We start from the raw sequence: 21,903 nt of genomic DNA, 5'->3' as shown, positions 1-21,903 counted from the left end.
GATATCGGTGTGTGGGGACAGTTGATGTGACTGTATCAGATTTCGGTGTGTGGGGACAGTTCTTGTGACTGTATCAGATATCGGTGTGTGGGGACAGTTGTTGTGACTGTATCAGATTTCGGTGTGTGGGGACAGTTGATGTGACTGTATCAGATATCGGTGTGTGGGGACAGTTGTTGTGACTGTATCAGATATCGGTGTGTGGGGACAGTTGTTGTGACTGTATCAGATATCGGTGTGTGGGGACAGTTGTTGTGACTGTATCAGATATCGGTGTGTGGGGACAGTTGTTGTGACTGTATCAGATATCGGTGTGTGGGGACAGTTGTTGTGACTGTATCAGATATCGGTGTGTGGGGACAGTTGATGTGACTGTATCAGATATCGGTGTGTGGGGACAGTTGATGTGACTGTATCAGATATCGGTGTGTGGGGACAGTTGATGTGACTGTATCAGATATTGGTGTGTGGGGACAGTTGATGTGACTGTATCAGATATCGGTGTGTGGGGACAGTTGTTGTGACTGTATCAGATATCGGTGTGTGGGGACAGTTGATGTGACTGTATCAGATATAGGTGTGTGGGGACAGTTGATGTGACTGTATCAGATATCGGTGTGTGGGGACAGTTGATGTGACTGTATCAGATATCGGTGTGTGGGGACAGTTGATGTGACTGTATCAGATATTGGTGTGTGGGGACAGTTGATGTGACTGTATCAGATATCGGTGTGTGGGGACAGTTGTTGTGACTGTATCAGATATCGGTGTGTGGGGACAGTTGATGTGACTGTATCAGATATCGGTGTGAGGGGACAGTTGATGTGACTGTATCAGATATCGGTGTGCGGGGACACTTGTTGTGACTGTATCAGATATCGGTGTGCGGGGACAGTTGTTGTGACTGTATCAGATATCGGTGTGCGGGGACAGTTGTTGTGACTCTATCAGATATCGGTGTGTGGGGACAGTTGTTGTGACTGTATCAGATATCGGTGTGCGGGGACAGTTGTTGTGACTGTATCAGATATCGGTGTGTGGGGACAGTTGATGTGACTATATCAGATATCGGTGTGTGGGGACAGTTGTTGTGACTGTATCAGATATCGGTGTGTGGGGACAGTTGATGTGACTGTATCAGATATCGGTGTGTGGGGACAGTTGTTGTGACTGTATCAGATATCGGTGTGTGAGGACAGTTGATGTGACTGTATCAGATATCGGTGTGTGGGGACAGTTGTTGTGACTGTATCAGATATCGGTGTGTGAGGACAGTTGATGTGACTGTATCAGATATCGGTGTGTGCGGACCGTTGATGTCCCTGTATCAGATATCGGTGTGTGGGGACAGTTGTTGTGACTGTCTGATATCGGTGTGTGGGGACAGTTGTTGTGACTGTCTGATATCGGTGTGTGGGGACAGTTGTTGTGACTGTCTGATATCAGTCCGTTGAGAGGTTTGTGTGCTGGGGGCCTGTTGGGAGGTGTGAATATTGGTGTGTGCTGATGGGCTGTGTGAGTGCTGGTGTCTCCCGTTCACAGTTGGTCATTGAGCACCTGACTGGTTCACAATTGGACTTTGAGAACACATTTGGCCTATGATTGGTTGGTGAATGGCTGGCTGGTTTGTCATTGGACTGTGAGAAACAGATAGATTTATGTGAACACTCAGTTTGTGTGTTTTCTGACCGTTATCTGACCGTTATCTGACCGTTATCCGACTCTTATCTGACTCTTATCTGACTCTTATCTGACCCTTATCTGACTCTTATCTGACCGTTATATGACTGTTTTCTGACTCTTATCTGACCATTACCTGACTCTTATCTGACCCTTATCTGACTCTTATCTGACTCTTATCTGACCCTTATCTGACTCTTATCTGACCGTTATATGACTTTTTTCTGATTGTTTTCTGACCCTTATCTGACCGTTATGTGACTCTTATCTGACCGTTATGTGACTGTTTTCTGACTCTTATCTGACCATTATCTGACCCTTATCTGACTCTTATCTGACCCTTATCTGACTCTTATCTGACCGTTATCTGACTCTTATCTGACCGTTATATGACTGTTTTCTGATTGTTTTCTGACCCTTATCTGACCGTTATGTGACTCTTATCTGACCGTTATGTGACTGTTTTCTGACTCTTATCTGACCATTACCTGACTCTTATCTGACCCTTATCTGACCTTTATCTGACTCTTATCTGACCCTTATCCGACTCTTCTCTGACCGTTATCTGACCCTTATCTGACTCTTATCTGACTCTTATCTGACTCTTAACTGACCGTTATCTGACCGTTTTCTGACTCTTATCTGACTCTTATCTGACCGTTTTCTGACTCTTATCTGACCGTTATGTGACTGTTTTCTGACTCTTATCTGACCATTACCTGACTCTTATCTGACCTTTATCTGACTCTTATCTGACCCTTATCTGACCCTTATCCGACTCTTATCTGACCCTTCTCTGACCGTTATCTGACCCTTATCCGACTCTTATCTGACTCTTAATTGACCGTTATCTGACCGTTTTCTGACTCTTATCTGACTCTTATCTGACCGTTTTCTGACTCTTATCTGACTCTTATCTGACCGTTTTCTGACTCTTATCTGACTCTTATCTGACCGTTTTCTGACTCTTATCTGACTCTTATCTGACCGTTATGTGACTGTTTTCTGACTCTTATCTGACCCTGATCTGGCTGTTTTCTGACCGTTAACTGACTCTTATCTGACCCTTATCTGACCATTACCTGACTCTTATCTGACCATTACCTGACCATTACCCGACTCTTATCTGACTCTTACCTGACTCTTACCTGACCGTTATGTGACTGTTTTCTGACTCTTATCTGACCATTACCTGACTTTTATCTGACCCTTATCTGACCTTTATCTGACTCTTATCTGGCTGTTTTCTGACCGTTAACTGACTCTTATCTGACCATTATCTGACCATTACCCGACTCTTATCTGACTCTTACCTGACCGTTATCCGACTCTTATCCGACTCTTACCTGACTGTTTTCTGACTCTTATCTGACTGTTTTCTGACTCTTATCTGACCCTGATCTGGCTGTTTTCTGACCGTTAACTGACTCTTATCTGACCCTTACCTGACTCTTACCTGACTCTTACCCGACTCTTATCCGACTCTTATCCGACTCTTACCTGACTCTTACCTGACCCTTACCTGACTCTTATCTGACTCTTATCTGACCGTTATCTGACTCTTATCTGACCGTTATCTGACTCTTATCTGACTGTTTTCTGACTCTTATCTGACTGTTTTCTGACTCTTATCTGACCATTATCTGACTCTTATCTGACTATTTTCTGACCGTTATCTGACTCTTATCTGACTCTTATCTGACCATTATCTGACTCTTATCTGACTATTTTCTGACCGTTATCTGACTCTTATCTGACCGTTATCTGACTCTTATCTGACTCTTATCTGACTCTTATCTGACCGTTATCTGACTCTTATCTGACCGTTATCTGACTCTTATCTGACTCTTATCTGACTGTTTTCTGACTCTTATCTGACTCTTATCTGACTGTTTTCTGACTCTTATCTGACCGTTATCTGACTCTTATCTGACCGTTATCTGACTCTTATCTGACTGTTTTCTGACTCTTATCTGACCGTTATCTGACTGTTTTCCAACCATTACCCGACTCTTACCTGACTCTTACCTGACCATTATCTGACTCTTATCTGACTCTTACCTGACCGTTATCTGACCATTATCTGACCTTTATCTGACCGTTATCTGACTGTTTTCTGACCATTACCCGACTCTTACCTGACTCTTACCTGACCATTATCTGACCATTACCTGACCGTTATCTGACTCTTAACTGACCATTACCCGACTCTTATCTGACTATTTTCTGACCGTTATCTGACTCTTATCTGACTCTTATCTGACTCTTATCTGACCATTATCTGACCATTATCTGACTCTTATCTGACTATTTTCTGACCGTTATCTGACTCTTATCTGACTCTTATCTGACCGTTATCTGACTCTTATCTGACTCTTATCTGACCCTTATCTGACCGTTATCTGACTCTTATCTGACCGTTATCTGACTCTTATCTGACCGTTATCTGACTCTTATCTGACTCTTATCTGACTGTTTTCTGACTCTTATCTGACTCTTATCTGACTGTTTTCTGACTCTTATCTGACCGTTATCTGACTCTTATCTGACCGTTATCTGACTCTTATCTGACTGTTTTCTGACTCTTATCTGACCGTTATCTGACTGTTTTCCAACCATTACCCGACTCTTACCTGACTCTTACCTGACCATTATCTGACTCTTATCTGACTCTTACCTGACCGTTATCTGACCATTATCTGACTATTTTCTGACCGTTATCTGACTCTTATCTGACCATTACCTGACTCTTATCTGACCCTTATCTGACCTTTATCTGACCGTTATCTGACTGTTTTCTGACCATTACCCGACTCTTACCTGACTCTTACCTGACCATTATCTGACCATTACCTGACCGTTATCTGACTCTTAACTGACCATTACCCGACTCTTATCTGACTATTATCTGACTCTTATCCGACCGTTATCTGACTGTTATCTGACACTTATCTTGCTGTTTTCTGACCGTTTTCTGACCATTATCTGACTCTTATCTGACCGTTATCTAACTGTTTTCTGACTGTTATCTGACCGTTTTCTGACTCTTATCTGACTCTTATCTGACTCTTATCTGACCGTTTTCTGACTGTTTTCTGACCCTTATCTGACTCTTATCTGGCTGTTTTCTGACCGTTAACTGACTCTTATCTGACCCTTATCTGACTCTTATCTGACCATTACCTGACCGTTATCTGACTCTTATCTGACCATTACCCGACTCTTATCTGACTCTTACCTGACTCTTATCTGACCATTACCTGACTCTTATGTGACCATTACCCGACTCTTATCTGACTCTTATCTGACCATTACCCGACTCTTATCTGACTCTTATCTGACCATTATCTGACTCTTATCCGACCGTTGTCTGACCGTCGTCTGACCGTTATCTGACACTTATCTGGCTGTTTTCTGACTCTTATCTGACTCTTATCTAACTCTTATCTGACTGTTTTCAGACCATTATCTGACTCTTATCTGACCGTTATCTGACTGTTTTATAACTGTTTTGTAACTGTTTTCTGACCGTTTTCTGACCGTTTTCTGACCGTTATCTGACTCTTATCTGACCGTTTTCTGACTGTTATCTGACTCTTATCTGACCGTTATCTGACCATTATCTGACTCTTATCTGACCGTTATCTGACTGTTATCTGACCCTTATCTGACCGTTATAGAGTCATAGAGTCATAGAGTCATAGAGTTATACAGCACGGATAGAGGCCCTTCGGCCCATCGTGTCCCCGCCGGCCATCAGCCCTGTCTACTCTAATCCCATATTCCAGCATTTGGTCCGTAGCCTTGTATGCTATGGCATTTCAAGTGCTCATCCAAATGCTTCTTGAATGTTGTGAGGGTTCCTGCCTCCACAACTCTTTCAGGCAGTGAGTTCCAGACTCCAACCACCCTCTGGGTGAAAAAGTTCTTTCTCAAATCCCCTCTAAACCTCCCGCCTTTTACCTTGAATCTATGTCCCCTTGTTATAGAACCCTCAACGAAGGGAAAAAGCTCCTTAGTATCCATCCTATCTGTGCCCCTCATAATTTTGTACACCTCAATCATGTCCCCCCTCAGCCTCCTCTGCTCCAAGGAAAACAAACCCAATTTTCCCAGTCTCTCTTCATAGCTGAAGCGCTCCAGCCCTGGTAACATCCTGGTGAATCTCCTCTGCACCCTCTCCAAAGCGATCACATCCTTCCTGTAGTGTGGCGACCAGAACTGCACACAGTACTCCAGCTGTGGCCTAACCAGTGTTTTATACAGCTCCATCATAACCTCCTTGCTCTTATATTCTATGCCTCGGCTAATAAAGGCAAGTATCCCATATGCCTTCTTTACCACCTTATCTACCTGTTCCGCCGCCTTCAGGGATCTGTGAACTTGCACACCAAGATCCCTCTGACCCTCTGTCTTGCCTAGGGTCCTCCCATTCATTGTGTATTCCCTTGCCTTGTTAGTCCCTCCAAAGTGCATCACCTCGCACTTTTCCGGGTTAAATTCCATTTGCCACTGTTCCGCCCATCTGACCAACCCATCTATATCGTCCTGCAGACTGAGGCTATCCTCCTCGCTATTTAACACCCTACCAATTTTTGTATCATCAGCGAACTTACTGATCATACCTTTTACATTCATATCCAAGTCATTAATGTAGACCACAAACAGCAAGGGACCCAGCACCGATCCCTGTGGTACCCCACTGGCCACAGGCTTCCAGTCACAAAAACAACCTTCGACCATCACCCTCTGCCTTCTGCCACTAAGCCAGTTTTGTATCCAAAGTGCCAAGGCACCCTGGATTCCATGGGCTCGTACCTTCTTGACCAGTCTCCTGTGGGGGACTTTATCGAAGGCCTTACTGAAATCCATGTATACCACATCCACTGCGTTACCCTCATCCACACGCCTAGTCACCCCCTCAAAAAATTCAATCAAATTAGTCAGACATGATCTTCCCTTGACAAAGCCATGTTGACTATCCCTGATTAATCCTTGCTTCTCCAAGTGGAGACTAATTTTGTCCTTCAGAATTTTTTCCAATAATTTTCCTACCACTGATGTTAGGCTCACTGGCCTGTAGTTCCCCGGTTTTTCCCTACTCCCCTTCTTGAATAATGGTATTACATTAGCGGTTCTCCAGTCCTCTGGCACATCCCCTGTGGCCAGAGAGGTTCTGAATATATGTGTCAGAGCCCCCGCAATCTCCTCCTTTGCCTCACACAGTAGCCTGGGATACATTTCGTCCGGGCCTGGGGATTTATCCATTTTTAGGCCTGCTAAAACCGCCAATACCTCCTCCCGCTCGATGTTAATATGTTCGAGTATATCACAGTCCCCCTGCCGTATTTCTATGTCTACATCGTCCTTCTCCATAGTGAAAACAGATGCAAAAAATTCATTTAGAACCCCTCCTACATCTGCCGGCTCCACACACAGATTGCCATTTTTGTCCCTAATGGGCCCTATTTTTTCCCTAGTCATCCTCTTACCCTTAATATACTTATAAAACATCTTAGGATTTTCCTTTATTTTGCTCGCCAGTGTTTTTTCATGGCCCCTCCTTGATCTCCTAATTTATTTTTTAAGTATCCCCCTGCACTTTTTGTACTCCTCGAGGGCTTCCTCCATCTTTAGCCTTTTGTATCTGCCAAAAGCCCTCCTTTTTTTCCTAATCCATTCTCGTATATCCCCTGACATCCAAGGTTCCCTGGAGTTCTTGGAACCACCCTTGACCTTTACGGGAACATGTTGCCATTGTATGGTCTCAATCTCCCTTCTGAAAGACTCCCATTGCTCCGATGCGGATTTTCCTACAAGCAGCTGATCCCAGTCCATTTTGGCCAGATCCTGCCTTATCCTATTAAAATCGGCCTTCCCCCAATTTAGAACCTTTATTTCCAGCCCCTCCCTGTCCTTTTCCATGACCACCTTAAATCTCACCGAATTATGGTCACTCTCACCAAAGTGCTCACCTACTAGCACTTCTTCCACTTGGCCGGCCACATTCCCTAGAATTAGGTCCAGTACCGCCCCCTCTCTTGTAGGACTTTCTACATGCTGGCTCAAAAAGCTCTCCTGGATGCACGTTAAGAATTTTGTACCCTCTAAGCCTTTTACACTCTGAGTATCCCAGTTAATATTGGGGAAGTTGAAATCCCCCACTATTATTACCCTATTATTTGCACAATTTTCTGAGATTTGCCTACATATCTGTTCCTCTATCTCCCCCTGACTGTTTGGGGGCCTATAGTACACTCCCATCAAAGTGCTTGCCCCCTTTTTGTTTTTAAGCTCCACCCATATGGCCTCATTAGAGGAACCTGCCAATATATCATCCCTCCTTATGGCAGTAATTGATTCTTTAATTAATATTGCGACCCCCCCTCCTCTTATACCTCCCCCTCTGTCTCGCCTGAAGATTCTGTACCCCGGAATATTGAGCTGCCAGTCCTGCCCCTCCCTCAACCATGTCTCTGTGACAGCAACAATATCATACTCCCATGTGTTTATCAACACCTTTGGTTCATCCACCTTATTTGCAAGACTCCTTGCATTAAAATAGATGCCATCCAGCCTTGCCCTCACATATTTGCCCTGTCTTCCAAGCTGACTTGTTTTTTTCTCTATATTTGGCTGCACATCACCCCCTATTGTAGCTCCACTCTGTATCCCATCCCCCTGCCAAGTTAGTTTAAACCCCCCCCAACAGTGCTAGCAAACCTCCCCGCAAGGATATTTGTCCCGCTCTGGTTCAGGTGCAACCCGTCCGACTTGTACAAGTCCCACCTTCCCCAGAAGCAGGCCCAGTGATCCAGGAAACTGAAACCCTCCCTCCTGCACCAACTCTTTAGCCATGCATTCATCTGTTCTATCCTCCTATTTCTATACTCACTAGCCCGTGGCACTGGGAGTAATCCAGAGATTACAACCTTTGAGATCCTGCTCTTTAATCTGCTACCTAGCTCCCTAAATTCTTGATGCAGGACCTCATCTCCCTTCCTACCTATGTCGTTGGTCCCAATGTGGACCACGACCTCTGCCTGCTCACCCTCCCCCTTGAGAATGCGCTGTAGCCGCTCAGTGACATCCATGACCCTGGCACCAGGGAGGCAACAAACCATCCTGGAGTCACGTTTACGGCCACAGAAACGCCTGTCTGTTCCCCTTACGATAGAATCCCCTACCACTATAGCTCTTCCACTCTTTTTCCTCCCAGCCTGTGCAGCAGAGCTACCCCTGGTACCGTTATCTGACTCTTATCTGACTGTTATCTGACTGTTATCTGACTCTTATCTGACTGTTATCTGACTCTTATCTGACTCTTATCTGACTGTTATCTGACTGTTATCTGACTCTTATCTGACTGTTATCTGACTCATATCTGACTCTTATCTGACTCATATCTGACTCTTATCTGACTGTTATCTGACTCTTATCTGACTCATATCTGACTCTTATCTGACTGTTATCTGACTCTTATCTGACTGTTATCTGACCACCTTGTTCCATTGTTTTTCTCTTTCACAGTTCAACGATGAAGCCAGTCCTGTGGCCTGCTTCAAGCAGCTGGTTCAAGCCAATGTGCGGAACAAGATGGTTCTGAAAGAGAAGGTGCAGGAAATGAATGCCCAGGGAGTCACAGATTACAAATCAGGATTCAATTATGCCTTTGATCAGCTGCTTAACGTAAGCACATTGAAACCTGCCAACCATCCTGAAAAGGATCAACTGTTACCTTTTTAAATCACTGATCTGATTGTAGGAGATGAAGCTGGCTGATTGGCCTGTTGAATTGTTGTCCTCCTTCACTCCTGAATTGTCCACCTATTGATGGTTGGTTTTGGGTTGGTGATTAGTATTTATCAAAACAAACAGGTGTTGACCTGGGCCCTGCTGTACTGCACCACCATCTGCATCCCGACACACACGCCATTCCAACTGAGCATATTAATTTAGCACCTCTTCACTGAGCCCATTAATTCCTGAGCCACTTTCCCTATTGTTGCCATCAGCAATAACATTCCAAACCAAAATAGAAACAGAGTACAAACTCAGAAGAAAAGCCTCCTATTCAACATCGTAAACCTGATCTTTTTTTAAATGTGTAATTGGGAAAGTGACATGCCTGATCAGTTAAAGTCTGGTGGTTGTTTTCGGTCGGTAATGATTTGATCTGTAATGAGCATGAGCAAGTGGTGGGGTCGGGAGTGTGCAGACTGGTCTTTCATTTCAAGGGCCTGGAATCCAGCCCAGACTGAGTGATTAAGGATGAAATTACTTCAATGATAAGAAAGGATATAACGAGAGGTAAACAGGCAGTGGAGACTTTATGGGTGGAATTAAGAAATAGAAAAGGATTTAAGACTGTAGTGGGAGTTGTGTATAGGCCCCCTGGTAGCAGATGTGAAGTGACAGAATGTATAAATGCAGAGATAATCCAAGCATGTAGCAAAGGCAGGGTGGTTTTAATGTGGGATTTTAACGTTCATATAGATTGGTATAAGCAGACGAGCTCATGTCAAATAGGTAGTGAATTTCTTGAGTGTTCAGGACAGCTTTCTGCAACAATATGTCCTAGAACAACAAGGGGCAGGCCATATTAGATTTAATAATGAGTAATGGGCCAGATTTAGTTAACAGCCTAATGGTGTGTGAACATTTATCTAATAGCGATCACAATATGATCGAGTTCAAAGTTGTGTTTGAAAGGGAGAAACCCGTGTCAGCTACTAAGATTCTAAATTTAGGTAAGGCCGAGTTCAATGGGACGAGACAGAGATTGTCCACAGTAAACTGGGCAAATCTGTTAATGGGTAAAATGACTGAAGATCAGTGGGAGGTGTTCAAAAAAGAATTTAACGTGATACAGAACCAGTTTATACCCCGAAGGGTCTACGCGCCAAAAAAAAAGCCAAAACAAAGTAAGTAAAGGACAACATGAAACAAAAAAAACATACAAAAATGTAAAAAATAGCACAGATCCTGGTGACTGGGAGAGATACAAAGAACAGCAAAGGGTGAAAAAACAGATAGTGAGAGCTATAAAAAAGGAAGTATGAAAAGAAACTTGCAAGGGATATCAAAATCAACACAAAAACATTTTACAATTATATTAGGATAAAGAGGATGGTCAAGAGCAATGTGGGCCCCTTAAAAACTGATAATGGTGATATTGTAAATGAAAATAAGGAAATGGTGAACATATTAAATAATTACTTTGCGTCAGTATTTACAGTAGAGGAAGAGGATAGCATGCCGGACACCCCAAGGAAACTAATTTTGAATCAGGGACGGGGACTCATCATAATTAACGCAAGCAAATTAACAGTAATGAAGAAAATAATGGCACTAAAGAGTGACAAATCCCCAGGACCAGATGGTTTCCATCCCAGGGTTTTAAAGGAACATTGCAGATGCTAACTCTAATCTTCCAAAATTCTCTCGATTCAGGAACCGTTCCTTTAGATTGGAAAATTGCATATGTCACCCTGCTATTTAGGAAAGATGAGAGAGGGAAACCATGAAATTATAGATTCCTTACATTTGTCAACCCCAGTCCATCAACGGCATCTCCACATCATGAAATTATAGGCCAGTTAGCCCAACACCTGTTGTCGGGAAATTACTATAGTCTATAATTAAAGATAGAGTGACTGAACACCTTGAAAATGTTCAGCTGATCAGAGAGAGCCAGCATGGATTTGTGAAAGGTAGGTCGTGCCTGACAAACCTGATCTAATTTTTTTGAAGAGGTGACTAAAGTAGTGGACAGGAGAATAGAGAGTCATAGAGTCATAGAGTTATACAGCACGGATAGAGGCCCTTCGGCCCATCGTGTCCGCGCCGGCATGTCTATGCATGTTGTCTGTATGGATTTCCAGAAGGCATTTGATAAAGTCCCTCAAAAGAGACTATTACCTAAATTTGAAGCTCGTGGAATTGAGGGCAAGTTATTGACCTGGTTAGGAAATTGGCTGAGTGGCAGGATCAGAGAGTAGGGATTATGGGCAGGTACTCAAATTGGCAGGATGTGACCAGTGGTGTCCCACAGGAATCTGTGTGGGGGTGTATTTATTAACCATTTGGATGATGCCACATATCCAAGTTTGCCGATGACACAAAGATAGGCAGCATTGTAGGCAGTGTAGATGGAAGCATAAAATTACAGAGAGATATTAATAGATTAAGTGAATGGGCAAACTGTGACAAATGGATTTCCATGCAGGCAAGTGTGAGGTCGTCCACTTTGGTCCTAAAATGGATAAATCAGAGTACCTTCTAAATAGTGAAAAGCTCGAAAAAGTGGAGGTCCAAAGAGATTTAGGGGTCCAGGTACATAGAATCATAGAATCATAGAAGTTACAACATGGAAACAGGCCCTTCGGCCCAACATGTCCATGTCGCCCAGTTTATACCACTAAGCTAGTCCCAATTGCCTGCACTTGGCCCATATCCCTCTATACCCATCTTACCCATGTAACTGTCCAAATGCTTTTTAAAAGACAAAATTGTACCCGCCTCTACTACTGCCTCTGGCAGCTCGTTCCAGACACTCACCACCCTTTGAGTGAAAAAATTGCCCCTCTGGACCCTTCTGTATCTCTCCCCTCTCACCTTAAATCTATGCCCCCTCGTTATAGACTCCCCTACCTTTGGGAAAAGATTTTGACAATCGACCTTATCTATGCCCCTCATTATTTTATAGACTTCTATAAGATCACCCCTTAACCTCCTACTCTCCAGGGAAAAAAGTCTCAGTCTATCCAACCTCTCCCTATAAGTCAAACCATCAAGTCCCGGTAGCATCCTAGTAAATCTTTTCTGCACTCTTTCTAGTTTAATAATATCCTTTCTATAATAGGGTGACCAGAACTGTACACAGTACTCCAAGTGTGGCCTCACCAATGCCCTGTACAACTTCAACAAGACATCCCAACTCCTGCATTCAATGTTCTGACCAATGAAACCAAGCATGCCGAATGCCTTCTTCACCACCCTATCCACCTGTGACTCCACTTTCAAGGAGCTATGAATCTGTACTCCTAGATCTCTTTGTTCTATAACTCTCCCCAACGCCCTACCATTAACGGAGTAGGTCCTGGCCCGATTCGATCTACCAAAATGCATCACCTCACATTTATCTAAATTAAACTCCATCTGCCATTCATCGGCCCACTGGCCCAATTGATCAAGATCCCGTTGCAATCCCAGATAACCTTCTTCACTGTCCACAATGCCACCAATCTTGGTGTCATCTGCAAACTTACTAACCATGCCTCCTAAATTCTCATCCAAATCATTAATATAAATAACAAATAACAGCGGACCCAGCACCGATCCCTGAGGCACACCGCTGGACACAGGCATCCAGTTTGAAAAACAACCCTCTACAACCACCCTCTGTCTTCTGTCGTCAAGCCAATTTTGTATCCAATTGGCTACCTCACCTTGGATCCCGTGAGATTTAACCTTATGTAACAACCTACCATGCGGTACCTTGTCAAAGGCTTTGCTGAAGTCCATGTAGACCACGTCTACTGCACAGCCCTCATCTATCTTCTTGGTTACCCCTTCAAAAAACTCAATCAAATTCGTGAGACATGATTTTCCTCTCACAAAACCATGCTGACTGTTCCTAATTAGTCCCTGCCTCTCCAAATGCCTGTAGATCCTGTCCCTCAGAATACCCTCTAACAACTTACCCACTACAGATGTCAGGCTCACTGGTCTGTAGTTCCCAGGCTTTTCCCTGCCGCCCTTCTTAAACAAAGGCACAACATTTGCTACCCTCCAATCTTCAGGCACCTCACCTGTAGCGGTGGATGATTCAAATATCTCTGCTAGGGGACCCGCAATTTCCTCCCTAACCTCCCATAACGTCCTGGGATACATTTCATCAGGTCCCGGAGATTTATCTACCTTGATGCGCGTTAAGACTTCCAGCACCTCCCTCTCTGTAATATGTACACTCCTCAAGACATCACTATTTATTTCCACAAGTTCCCTAACATCCATGCCTTTCTCAACCGTAAAAACCGATGTGAAATATTCATTCAGGATCTCACCCATTTCTTGTGGTTCCGCACATAGATGACCTTGTTGATCCTTAAGAGGCCCTACTCTCTCCCTAGTTACCCTTTTGCCCTTTATGTATTTGTAGAAGCTCTTTGGATTCACCTTTGCCTGATCTGCCAAAGCAATCTCATATCCCCTTTTTGCCCTCCTGATTTCTCTCTTAACTCTACTCCGGCAATCTCTATACTCTTCAAGGGATCCATTTGATCCCAGCTGCCTATGCATGTCATATGCCTCCTTCTTCTTTTTGACTAGTGCCTCAATCTCCCGAGTCATCCAAGGTTCCCTACTTCTACCAGCCTTGCCCTTCACTTTATAAGGAATGTGCTTACCCTGAACCCTGGTTAACACACTTTTGAAAGCCTCCCACTTACCAGACGTCCCTTTGCCTGCCAACAGACTCTCCCAATCAACTTCTGAAAGTTCCTGTCTAATACCATCAAAATTGGCCTTTCCCCAATTTAGAATTTTAACTTTTGGGCCAGACCTATCCTTCTCCATAGCTATCTTAAAACTAATGGAATTATGATCACTGGTTCCAAAGTGATCCCTCACTAACACTTCTGTCACCTGCCCTTCCTTATTTCCCAAGAGGAGGTCAAGTTTTGCCCCCTCTCTAGTCGGGCCATCCACATACTGAATGAGAAATTCCTCCTGAATACACTCAACAAATTTCTCTCCATCCAAGCCCCTAATGCTATGGCTGTCCCAGTCAATGTTGGGAAAGTTAAAGTCCCCTACTATTACCACCCTATTTTTCTTGCAGCTGTCTGTAATCTCCTTACATATTTGCTCCTCAATTTCCCGTTGACTATTTGGGGGTCTGTAGTACAATCCTATCAAAGTGATCTCTCCCTTCTTATTTTTCAGTTCTACCCATATAGACTCAGTGGGCGAACCCTCGGATATATCCCCTCTCACTACTGCCGTGATGTTCTCCCTAATCAAGAACGCAACTCCCCCTCCTCTCTTACCTCCTGCTCTATCTTTCCTATAGCATCTGTACCCTGGAACATTGAGCTGCCAGTCCTGCCCCTCCCTTAGCCATGTTTCAGTAATAGCTATAACATCCCAGTCCCATGTACCCATCCATGCCCTGAGTTCATCTGCCTTGCCCATCAGACTTCTTGCATTGAAATAAATGCAGTTTAATCTAGACTTCCCTTGGTCTTTGCCCTGCTTTCTCAGACCATCTGTCCGGTCATGTTCTGTACACTCTCCCTTACTGCCTTTTGTTTCTGTCACCATTTTATTTCCCACTGACTTCCTGCATCGGTTCCCATCCCCCTGCCACATTAGTTTAAACCCTCCCCAACAGCACTGGCAAACACTCCCCCCAGGACATTGATTCCAGTCCTGCCCAGATGCAGACCGTCCAATTTGTACTGGTCCCACCTCCCCCAGAACTGGTTCCAATGGCCCAGGAATTTGAATCCCTCCCTCTTGCACCATCTCTCAAGCCACGTATTCATCTTAGCTATCCTGTCATTCCTACTCTGACTTGCCCGTGGCAGTGGTCGCAATCCTGAGATTACTACCTTTGAGGTCCTACTCTTTAGTTTAACTCCGAACTCCCTAAATTCAGCTTGTAGGACCTCATCCTGTTTTTTACCTATATCGTTGGTGCCTATATGCACCACGACAACTGGCTGTTCACCCTCCCCCTCCAGAATGTCCTGCAGCCGCTCCGAGACATCCTTGACCCTTGCACCAGGGAGGCAACATACCATCCTGGAGTCTCGGTTGCGTCCGCAGAAACGCCTGTCTATTCCCCTTACAATCGAGTCCCCTATCACTATAGCTCTGCCACTCTTTTTCCTGCCCTCCTGTGCAGCAGAGCCAGCCACGGTGCCATGAACCTGGCCACTGCCACCTTCCCCTGGTGAGCCATCTCCCCCAACAGTATCCAAAACGGTATACCTGTTTTGGAGGGAGATGACCGCAGGGGACCCCTGCACTGCCTTCCTACTCTTCCTCTGTCTGTTGGTCACCCATTCACTATCTCCCTCAGTAATTTTTATCTGCGGTGTGACCAACTCACTGAACGTGCTATCCACGACTTTCTCAGCATCGCGGATGCTCCAAAGTGAGTCCATCCGCAGCTCCAGAGCCGTCAAGCGGTCAAACAATAGCTGCAGCTGGACACACTTCCCGCAGGTGAAGGAATCAGGGATACAGGAAGGAGCCCTGAATTCCCACATCCCACAAGAGGAACATGACACGGCGCTGGGATCTCCTGCCATGACTTAACCCTTAAGTTAGCTTAAGAACAACTACAATGTCAAGAGAAAAAAAAGGAAAGAAAAACTACTTACCACTCCCTTTAAGGAGTTTACTCCTTTAAATTGTTCTCAATTTAGAGAATGTGAACTACACTAGGGACCTTGATTCACTAAAAAATAAACGCTACTTCCTATAAGACCTGCAGACCTTCCCTTTCCTTTTACTTCAGTTACTGTCGATAAGTAGAAATACTCACCTGAACCTACTCACCAATCAGGTGCCTCCCCTGTGCATAGATCATTAAAATATCATTGCCAGGTACAGAAAATAATCAAAAAGGCGAATGGAATGCTGGCCTTTATATCTAGAGGACGAGAGTACAAGGGGGCAGAAGTTATGCTGCAGCTATACAAAACCCTGGTTAGACCGCACCTGGAGTACTGTGAGCAGTTCTGGGCACCGCACCTTCGGAAGGACATATTGGCCTTGGAGGGAGTGCAGCGTAGGTTTACTAGAATGATACCCGGACTTCAAGGGTTAAATTACAAGGCGAGATTACACAAACTAGGGTTGTATTCCCTAGAGTTTAGAAGATTAAGGGGTGATTTGATCGAAGTTTTCAAGATATTAAGGGGAACAGATAGGGTAGATAGAGAGAAACTATTTCCACTGCTTGGGGAGTCTGGGACTAGGGGACACAGTCTAAAAATTAGAGCCAGGAATTTCAGGAGTGAAGTTCGGAAACACGCACAAAGGGTGGTGGAAGTTTGGAACTCTCTTCCGCAAACGGCAGTTGATAGTAGCTCAATTGTTAATTTTAAATCTGAGATTGATAGATTTTTGTTAACCAAAGATATTAAGGGACATGGGACTAATGCGGGTATATGGAGTTAGGTCACAGATCAGCCATGATCTCATTGAATGGCGGAACAGGCTCGAGGGGCTAAATGGCCTTCTAATATTGCTATGTTCCTATTTAACCCATGCTGTACCTTCCTTGGGAGTGTTTGATGGGGCAGCAAGGATGGAACTTTACTCTGTATCTAACCTGTGCTGTACCTGCCCTGGGAGTGTTTGATGGGACAGTGTAGAGGGAGATTTACTCTGTATCTAACCCGTGCTGTACCTGCCCTGGGAGTGTTTGATGGGACAGTGTAAAGGGAGCTTTACTCTGTATCTAGCCCGTGATGTACCTGCTCTGGGAGTGTTTGATGGGACAGTGTAAAGGGAGCTTTACTCTGTATTCATAGCCAATCGTTATTAGTAATTATCTGACAAAAAGACTAATTGGCTTCTATGCATGTCTCCTCCAGACCACCTCCATTCGAGCAAACTGCAATAAGATGATAATGATGTTCACAGATGGGGGAGAAGATCGAGCTCAGGATATCTTTGAGAGACACAATTGGCCCAATAAGACGGTGAGTAGATGTGCATCATTAGCAACTTTCCTTCCCCGTCCCAACAAACTGCCAAGCTCAGACATGGTGGGTGAGCAGGCCCCTGCACTCTGACCCCAGAGTGGGTGAGCAGGGCCCCGCACTCTGACCCCAGTGCGGGTGAGCAGGGCCCCGCACTCTGACCCCAGTGCGGGTGAGCAGGGCCCCGCACTCTGACCCCAGTGCGGGTGAGCAGGGCCCCACACTCTGACCCCAGTGCGGGTGAGCAGGGCCCCGCACTCTGACCCCAGTGCGGGTGAGCAGGGCCCCGCACTCTGACCCCAGTGCGGGTGAGCAGGGCCCCGCACTCTGACCCCAGTGCGGGTGAGCAGGGCCCCGCACTCTGACCCCAGTGCGGGTGAGCAGGGCCCCGCACTTTGACCCCAGTGTGGGTGAGCAGGGCCTCGCACTCTGACCCCAGGTGGGTGAGCAGGGCCCCGCACTCTGACCCCAGGTGGGTGAGCAGGGCCCCGCACTCTGACCCCAGGTGGGTGAGCAGGGCCCCGCACTCTGACCCCAGTGTGGGTGAGCTGGTACCCTGCACTCTGACCCCAGTGTGGGTGAGCTGGTACCCTGCACTCTGACCCCAGTGTGGGTGAGCTGGTACCCCGCACTCTGACCCCAGTGTGGGTGAGCAGGGCCATGCACTCTGACCCCAGGTGGGTGAGCAGGGCCCTGCACTCTGACCCCAGGTGGGTGAGCAGGGCCCCGCACTCTGACCCCAGGTGGGTGAGCAGGGCCCCGCACTCTGACCCCAGTGTGGGTGAGCAGGGCCCCGCACTCTGACCCCAGTGTGGGTGAGCTGGTACCCCACACTCTGACCCCAGGTGGGTGAGCTGGGCCCCGCACTCTGACCCCAGTGTGGGTGAGCAGGCCTCCGTACTCTGACCCCAGTGTGGGTGAGCAGGGCCCCGCACTCTGACCCCAGTGTGGGTGAGCAGCCCTCCGCACTCTGACCCCAGTGTGGGTGAGCAGGGCCCTGCACTCTGACCCCAGTGTGGGTGAGCAGGGCCCTGCACTCTGACCCCAGTGTGGGTGAGCAGGGCCCTGCACTCTGACCCCAGGTGGGTGAGCAGGGCCCTGCACTCTGACCCCAGGTGGGTGAGCAGGGCCCCGCACTCTGACCCCAGGTGGGTGAGCAGGGCCCCGCACTCTGACCCCAGTGTGGGTGAGCAGGGCCCCGCACTCTGACCCCAGTGTGGGTGAGCTGGTACCCCGCACTCTGACCCCAGGTGGGTGAGCTGGGCCCCGCACTCTGACCCCAGTGTGGGTGAGCAGCCCTCCGCACTCTGACCCCAGTGTGGGTGAGCAGGGCCCCGCACTCTGACCCCAGTGTGGGTGAGCAGGGCCCCGCACTCTGACCCCAGTGTGGGTGAGCAGGGCCCCGCACTCTGACCCCAGTGTGGGTGAGCAGGGCCCTGCACTCTGATTACATAACACCAAGCATGCTGAAAAGTCTGCAGTGATGTTAAACCTTTGATGTGTGACCGGTCCCAGTGAGGTAATCGCAGTATGAACTCTCTCACCGGGCGGGTCTTTGTGACAAGCCCCTCCCTCCTGTTTCATATCATCACCTCCACATTACGTATTTTGCTTCATGGTGAATTTGTGACTTGTTGGTATTGTGACAATTTTGAAATGGTCTGGTCTCTGGGAAGGCTGAGTTTCTGGGCTTGGGGAATGGTGCAGAATACAGAAAGTGAGTCTGCAGCTTCCAATTGGAAATGATTCATCGCTGTTTGTCCAAAATGATTTGACTGTTTTAACAGGGGCTTCTGTTGATTCTGACCATGTTCGTGGTATTGCCCATCAAAGTGTCGGAGCTGCCAAGCCCATTCGTGAGGTAGAAGTAACAGTATTGATCACCAGGCTGTCATCTGTCTTTATGTATGGGAAAGAAAGACTTGCATTTATACAGTGCCTTTTACAACCTCAGGACATCCCAAAGTGCTTCAAGCTAATGAAGTACTTTATTGAAGTTTAGTCACTGTTGTAATGTAGGAAACGCGGCAGCCAATTTGCACACAGCAAGGTCCCACAAACAGCAATGTGATAATGACGAGATAATCTGTTTTAGTGATGTTGGTTGAGGGATAAATGTTGGCCAGGACATCGGGGACAGCTCCCCTGCTCTTCTTTGAATAGTGCCATGGGATCTTTTATATCCACCTGAAAGGGCTGACTGGGCCTCGGTTTAACGTCTCATCTGAAAATCGGCACCTCCAACAGTGCAGCACTCCCTCAACACTGTACTGAGTGTCTCTCTCTGGAGTGAGATTATGAATCCACAACCTTCTGACTCAGAGGCGAGAGTGCTACCCACTGAGCCATGGCTGACAGGCATTTACAGTCTATTGCCCTCATGATTGTCCCATGAGGGATACTGCCAGCCAGATTCTCGCAGTTTTGCCTTGTCCTGAAGGTGTATGAATTGTTGGTGCCTTTTGCAATCTGTTTTTGATATACAGTTTTGATTCATTGTGACGGTTCCTATTTAATTTTCCTTTTGTGTTGGCTTAACATCAGAAGAGAACAGATGCTAAAGAAACTATCTGACCACTAAGCCAAGGCTGAAATGTCTTGCTGCAAGTGAAGAGTGTTATGTGGATACAAGTTGTGATTGTTGTTTCTGTATCGCCTGAGTTGACCTGAGCCTCTTTCGGCACTGCTCTGCAGACAAGGCCTAAGAGCTCATCCTCGGCCTATCCAGCCTCTCACATGGGCGTGGGCTTCTCCTTAACCCCTTCCTCTTCCGTGCTCTCATCTCCCACTCGTTCATGCTGCTTCATAAATGGCAACTACATTGAGATAGATCTTTTATGTATGGCTGGAAAAACTGCGTCTGATCCAGTGGGTAGTGTAATGTGAACCCAGCCCAGGTAAAAACAACTCGATCCAGTTATTGGGTAAGGAATCCCGTTAAAATTTCTGAATAATGCAAAGGCACACTCAAATGGAGTTTGACATCATACTCAATCCAGGTCTCCATCTGCACTAAAGCCAGTGTAATGGATTTCAGTCAGGAAATGTGTGTATGTCATCCTGAGGGTAAAGGGACACCTCCTGCAATCAGAGTGCCTCCAGTTTAATGTATGTTAGGAACAGGAGAAGGCCATTCAGCCCCTCGAGCCTGTTCTGCCATTCAATTAGATCATGGCTGATCTGTATCTTAACTCCATTTACCGGCCTTGGTTCCATATCCCTTAATACTCTTGTCCAACAAACATCTATCAACCTCAGTTTTGAAATTTTCAATTGACCCCCAGCCTCAACAGCTTTTTCGGGGAGAGAGTTCCAGATTCCCACTCCCCTTTGTGTGAAGAAGTGCTTTCTGACATCACCTCTGAACGGCCGAGCTCTAATTTTAAGGTTATGCCCCCTTGTTTGGACTCCTCACCAGAGGAAATAGTTTCTCTCTATCTACCCAATCAAGTCCTTTAATCATCTTAAACACCTCAATTAGATCACCCCTTAATCTTCGATACTCGAGGGAATACAAGTCTAGTCTGTGCAACCTGTCGTCATAATTTAACCCTGTTAAATTCTGGTGAATCTGCACTGCACCCTCTCCAAGACCAATATATCCTTCCTGAGATGCGGTGCCCAGGACTGAATGCAGTCTCTCCAGGTAGAGTCCAACCAATGCTCTGTACAGCTGTAGCATAACATCCAGCCCTTTATATTCCAGCCCTCTTGAGATAAAGGCCAACATTCCATTAGCCTTTGAAATTTTTTTTTTGTACCCGTCCGAGCTTTTAGAGATTTCTGTACATGGACCCCGAAATCTCTCTGCTCCTCCACAGTTCCGAGCTTCTCACCATTTATATTCTGTGTAAGGATTCCTTTCTGTACATTAATACAACTTTTCTGAATGCACAGACCTGAGGTGTGTATAAAATATTACTGCATTCATATGAAGTAAATGAGCAGTTATATGGAGCAGGCACGGAGAGAACCTGCCCCAGTTGAATGCATTAATGTCAGTGAGGTTCGACAGGATAAGGCAATGTCTGGAACATTCCAGAAACAGTTATCATTTCACCCAGGAGGGTGAACAGCCACCATGGTGAAGGATTCAATGTACATTTAAACTGGGATTGAAAGACTGGTGCCTGGGCTAACGAAGAGACTGGAGACAAAGATGAAAAATAAATTTCTCTCCTTCATTGCAACCTCCAGAAAAAGATTACAGGTAAATAAAATATCGATATATTGGAGTCCGAAAGTAAAAGGAGAAAATTATGTTGTGACAAATGATTGGATGAAATGTGAAAATATCAACAATAACATAAATATTCGGCACAAAAGATAGTGGAACTGTTTAATGTTCCACCACAGACACATCACACCTATGCCGATATCTTTCTCCACATGAACCACCCAGTCTGATCCCACTCTCCCCTCACTCCCCGTACCCTTTAATATCCCACCCAGTCTAATCCCACTCTCCCCTCACTCCCCCTACCCTTTAATATCCCACCCA

At 45.9% G+C, this 21,903-nt stretch overlaps 1 protein-coding gene across 2 annotated transcripts in view; it reads left to right on the top strand.

Annotated features, from left to right (window-relative positions):
• Nucleotides 1-21,903, top strand: part of cacna2d2a (calcium channel, voltage-dependent, alpha 2/delta subunit 2a) — a 1,119,650-nt gene that overhangs the window by 801,933 nt on the left and 295,814 nt on the right. For both annotated transcript variants that reach the window (XM_067999049.1, XM_067999048.1), the window contains exons 10-11: nucleotides 9,211-9,369; nucleotides 17,295-17,402. In XM_067999049.1, the coding sequence (XP_067855150.1) occupies nucleotides 9,211-9,369; nucleotides 17,295-17,402 (267 nt within the window). The remainder of the gene's footprint in view (nucleotides 1-9,210; nucleotides 9,370-17,294; nucleotides 17,403-21,903) is intronic.

The sequence above is a fragment of the Heptranchias perlo genome, chromosome 17, assembly GCF_035084215.1.
Source record: "Heptranchias perlo isolate sHepPer1 chromosome 17, sHepPer1.hap1, whole genome shotgun sequence".
Taxonomy (NCBI): Eukaryota; Metazoa; Chordata; class Chondrichthyes; order Hexanchiformes; family Hexanchidae; genus Heptranchias; species Heptranchias perlo.
This window is presented reverse-complemented; position numbering and strand designations above follow the sequence as displayed.